The 5,295-nt window shown below is 37.5% G+C and overlaps 1 protein-coding gene across 1 annotated transcript; it reads right to left on the bottom strand.

The window, feature by feature from the left end:
- Positions 1–260: 260 nt before the first annotated feature.
- On the bottom strand, positions 261–4,287 carry LOC135676631 (glyceraldehyde-3-phosphate dehydrogenase 2, cytosolic-like). The gene is made up of 12 exons (XM_065188020.1): positions 4,156–4,287; positions 4,017–4,043; positions 3,789–3,889; positions 3,266–3,381; positions 3,079–3,178; positions 2,059–2,205; positions 1,918–1,978; positions 1,728–1,825; positions 1,220–1,362; positions 817–900; positions 566–655; positions 261–463 (listed from the first exon to the last, which is right to left on the bottom strand). The coding sequence occupies exons 1-12, from the start codon at positions 4,157–4,159 to the stop codon at positions 418–420; spliced, it is 1,017 nt and encodes a 338-aa protein (XP_065044092.1). The 5' UTR covers positions 4,160–4,287; the 3' UTR covers positions 261–417.
- Between the last annotated feature and the right edge of the window lie 1,008 nt (positions 4,288–5,295).

Here is a 5,295-nt window from a genome sequence, read left to right as displayed (position 1 = left end):
ACCATGGAATAAAATCAACTTGCACCCAACACTACATTGTACTCACGCTCAGAGGCAACAGCAACAAGTGCGATGATCAAACTACAACTTCCAAGTCATTGGGTGCTTATTTTTTTGCTTCAACTGGAAAACAATCTTGAAGAAATAATCCACACAAACGACAATTAAAATCAACTTCGAAATCAGTAAAGCCTAAGCGTGAACTACATATTTCAGCGTGCCCAAAATCAGAGTAATTCAAATACCAAACTTCTCAATACAAAAAAGTAGGTGGGCTGCATATAATGCCCAAACCAGAGTGCCTGAGATAATTAAGATAGTAGATAGACATCATGACTGAACATTTATTCATAACAGAAACAAAAAAGCACGGCCACCTACGACAGTGACCAGCATGACCAATAAGAGGAAGACGGTTCACCGAGTCTTGTGCATGTGGCGGACCAGATCGACAACACGCGAGCTGCAAATAAGAAAATAAGGATCGGATTAGAAGGCATAACAGATACCTCATTCCGCATGACTACAAGTAGCATAATTTATTCACAAGGTGGTTTTGAAGTACCTGTATCCCCATTCATTATCGTACCAAGACACGAGCTTGACAAAATTTCCATTTAAAGCAATTCCAGCCTTTGCATCAAAAATGCTTGACCTGCAATAACCAATCAAAGAGTGTTTAAACTACTATATTACCATGACAAAATCAGGTCAAAAGATATGAGAGGACAATTTTCCGATCATTCATTTGGAGATGAAATAAACTTATTAAGAAAGCAATTAGTTTGAAACTACATATTTGACAATAAAGAGTACCTGTTATCACCCAGGAAGTCAGTGGACACCAAGTCCTCCTCCACATATCCCAGGATGCCCTTAAGCTTTCCCTCAGATTCTGCCCTGAGTTGTGACAAATTAGAAAAAAAAAAAAAAAAAAAACTTGTTGAGTGCCGCACAATAGAAAAATAAGAGATTAGACTCCAGCATATAGGATCCTCTCCGCATAGTAGCTAGGTGTATTATGAGCAGTATATTGAAAGGATAGGTTTGTTTACTAAATTATGGTAAAATAATATGCAACCATAATCTTCTAATGACTAATCTACAACTGTACAAACAACCCACTATAGAAACACACCAATTCAATCAATACAGACAAACAACACGGGTGTAATCATCATCGTTAAAAGAAAGGAATGTGCCAACTTTTGCTACTTACTTGATGGCAGCCTTGATCTCCTCATAGGTGGCTGGTTTCTCAAGCCTGACAGTGAGATCCACAACAGACACATCAACAGTTGGGACACGGAATGCCATACCAGTTAACTTTCCATTCAAGGCAGGGAGAACTTTTCCAACAGCCTGTCATTAGCAAATCAAAATAGTTCATGGTGTATTCTGATGTAAATCCTAGTCAGAGCAGTCATCAATCTTCAAATAAGCAGGGCAAGCATAAGAAGCAAAGCCAACAGGAAATGAAGTATACTACCAGAGCGTTTTAACCTTGTACCATTCACATACATTCATGCTAATAAACTGGGAAATTCAAAATAGTATCTTCCCTTAGACATACAATAATCATGGTAATGCATCAGTATCCATACATGAAAGCAACACTATTCTTGAATTTGTCACATTATGTGCACATATACATATTGTTTATCATACACCACACGTGCATATGTTAGGATGCACAACTAGACATAACAAAAATCTACTGAAAATACCTTGGCAGCACCAGTGCTGCTGGGAATGATGTTGAAGCTTGCAGCACGTCCACCTCTCCAGTCCTTACTAGATGGACCATCAACGGTCTTTTGAGTGGCTGAGAAAAAATAAAGCAAAAGATCATATTTACAACTTTGAAATAGACACTTCACAACAGAATCAACTAAGTATAACTCAAGTTATAGTTACCGGTGATTGAATGAACTGTCGTCATCAAACCCTCTATTATACCAAATTTGTCATGAACAACCTGTGATATATAGGATAAAGCTCATCAATCAATATCAAGTACAATATCCAAAGAGTAGTCCTCGATAAAATGTGGTTTACCTTTGCTAGAGGAGCAAGACAGTTGGTGGTGCAGCTCGCATTAGAAACAATATTAATATCAGGCTTGTACTCATTTTCATTCACCCCTACAACGAACATTGGTGCATCCTTGCTAGGAGCAGATATAATGACCTTCTTGGCACCACCCTGTATTTAAAAAAGAATCGTCCAATAGGGAAATTCAATAAATCCTATTACCAAAAGAAGTAGCTTCACAAAAAAAGAAAAAAGAAAAGAAAAGAAGTGTATAGAACAAAACTCAATGAAAGAACTTACAATACAATTGAATGTTTGAATCATAACTCTTAAATTTCAGAAGATACATATCACTAGTATCTGTTGTTTGCTGATAACTGGAACATCCAGTTGCTTACAAGTAGAGTTGCCTGCACGTAGCAACTGCTCACAAAAGCAATTGCTACAAGTAGCAATTGTAGGTACAGCTGTTCAAGTAACTTCAACTGTAGTTGCAACTAAGAAATGTAATACCAATAATTACAGGGACTATAGAGGAAGACAAAATGGGCCAATGTGTGAGGTAATAGGACAGGAAGTAGAGTTTTTAAGCTACTAACAATGGACTATATAATTAGTGAAAGATAATTCTAGAAATCTAGAATGAGCCGGTTTCTTCAAGCAACATATATATTAAACATTACATTTCAAACTTCCTACTTCAATGTAAATAATTGTAGATGCTAATTTCTGAAATTTTATGACATCAGCTAAATAGTTACCAAGTAAAAAAAGGGATGAAGTGGCTGTCAATTAACAGATTCAGTGTAGCATTTTACAGGCTTAATGCTTTAATCACCCTGGAAGTTAGCCTAGCCTAGAAAATGAGTCGTCCAGGCTACTTAACAATGAAGCACTTTAATAAAATGTAGAATCGTGGAGAAATTACCAACTACGAAAATATAGGCTTAAGAAAAAATCAGTTATAGTCTGAAGTACCAAATTGTACTTTAGAAACATAAACTATTAACCAAATAAACCAACCACATCTTGAATCAGCATTACCTTAAGGTGAGCAGCAGCCTTGTCCTTGTCAGTAAAGACACCAGTGGATTCCACTACGTACTCAGCACCAGTCTCACCCCATGGAATTTCCTCGGGGTTCCTAAAATCCAGAACAACATTAATACACAACTAACATCTAAAGAACAATGATTTGAAACACCTTTATGAGAAGAAAAAACCGAAATACCTAAAACCAAATACAGCAACTTCTTTCGTGCCAAAGAGAAGAGTCTTGGAGTCCTTCACCTTAATCTCATGATGCTTCCATGATCCATGCACGGTATCATATTTAAACATGTATGTCTGGAATGCATCACCCGTACAGAAAATTCAGTTTGAAGAAAAATGGAGCGAACATGTGAATCTCGCAATTAAACCATCAGAAAAACAACCTTCCTAAAGAACTACATTACGAAAGAAGACAAGTAAAACAATCAAAACCCAAAGAAACCAGACTCACTTAAATAACAGTAAACTGCTGTAAGAAGATCATTTAAAACACGAACCCATAAATGATTAGATTGTTCGAAACATTCTGAAGCATTTATTATCTGACCGAGGCAAAATCAATAGATCTATGGAATTCACTGTTAATACGGCGGCCTATAATTCAACTATCAAGAAGATGCACAAAAAAGTGGAGATATGTGATCAATCTAGACATTCAAATAAAGCACAAAGGTCACAAAATCACTGGAATCGACCAGCACCATGTAATCGGTGGTGATGAAGGGATCATTGACGGCCACGAGCTCGACGTCCTCGCTCTGGAGAGCGACTCTGGCGACCAACCTCCCGATCCTTCCGAACCCTATCAAGAAAGACAAGATCGAATCAAGAAGGTTGACAGATCTATCATAAACCCTAGAGAGTTCATATAAGAAACCGCAAGATCGAAGCTAGACTCGTAAAAAGAGACAGAGGAGGGGAAAACCAACCGTTGATGCCGATCTTGATCTTTCCGGCTGCACGATGAACAGAAAGGACAAAGGAAATGACAAAAGTAATCAAAATCCGCACATAGAAGATCATAGAGAACAAAGAACAATGAGCCGCTGAAGAAGATCGAAGGCTCACCCATGGCAATCGCTGGCGAGACGCGAGAAGAGACCGAACACGAGAAATGAGAACGCAGTGGGAGGCCTCGGGGGTTGATTCCTTATATAGGCCAGAAGGTGGACGTGTGCAAAGAGTGTTTCACCGAAATGATTTCAAATAATAATAAGCCGTCTCAGAAGTTGTTGGACTATTGCCCTATGATTCGCACAACGTGAAATCGTCCACTTTGTTTGTTTATTATTGGCGCTAATGTTTCTCAGGTTGTCTTAGCTAAACCGAACCGCCTACGAGGCAAGCATTCAGGGGCCAGAGAACTTTTGACGCAGACCAGCAAGAGTAAGAAAATGGGTGGTGAATAAAGTTCCGGCGGCACAATCGATAACCCTTGATCGGGAACCGGTCAAGGTGGACCTGGGCGAACCGCCGCTGGGTTTGGAGAATAGTACGGTGGCTTCCGGTGGTTTCACTCGTCCCGTTTTATACTGGCACTGGCATTAGAGTCGGACAAGTCGATTCACTTTATTTGAAGCATCACATTCTTTATATTAAGAATGTACAAAAGAAAAATAATATTCTATTAACAAAGTCTCATTCATGATAATAAAACATCGAACTTTTTTTTTTTAATTTTAAAATTTGCATTCCATGATTCAAAATAAATCTCTGTCGCTTTTGTGTCCTAAGAGTTGGAATCCTAAGAGTATCTACTTGATGTCAATTAATGTCGACTTCATCTTTGTTGATTAATGAATGACGTAGTGTATCGTTCCTGTTAATATTTAAATATTAAAAAAAAAAAAAAGTGGGTCGCATGAATCGAGATTGATGTGTTCTTGAAGTTTCGAGACAGATGAAGTGATGGAATCATGTAAGATAATGCGAAATCCTTAACTACATGTAAAACAATGAATAAATTCATCTGTTTTTTGCCATTTGAGGCTGTTGTCGTGAAGAGTTGTTTCGATAATTTAATAAAACAGGACTTCTATTAATTGATTAAAAAAATGAATAACCAATATAACTAATCTTTTAGGTCACATGCAATTCAATCAAACTTGTTTCCTTTTATGATTCTATATAAAGAGGAGTCTATCATACATCGGGATTTAAAATATTTTTACTGCTCTCATCGCATGTCTCTTATTGTTTCAAGATTAT

The sequence above is a fragment of the Musa acuminata genome, chromosome BXJ1-6, assembly GCF_036884655.1.
Source record: "Musa acuminata AAA Group cultivar baxijiao chromosome BXJ1-6, Cavendish_Baxijiao_AAA, whole genome shotgun sequence".
Lineage (NCBI taxonomy): Eukaryota > Viridiplantae > Streptophyta > Magnoliopsida > Zingiberales > Musaceae > Musa > Musa acuminata.
Note: the sequence above shows the minus strand (reverse complement) of the source record. Positions and strands in the feature narration are given on the sequence as shown.

Bases quoted from the DNA above. Each gene is read 5' to 3' on its own strand.
- LOC135676631 (XM_065188020.1), bottom strand. The intron at 3,890-4,016 runs GTTGGTTTTCCC...CTTTCTTGATAG, and splicing joins GATCAAGATCGGCATCAACG to GGTTCGGAAGGATCGGGAGG. The intron at 1,826-1,917 runs GTAACTATAACT...ATTTTTTCTCAG, and splicing joins GACAGTTCATTCAATCACCG to CCACTCAAAAGACCGTTGAT.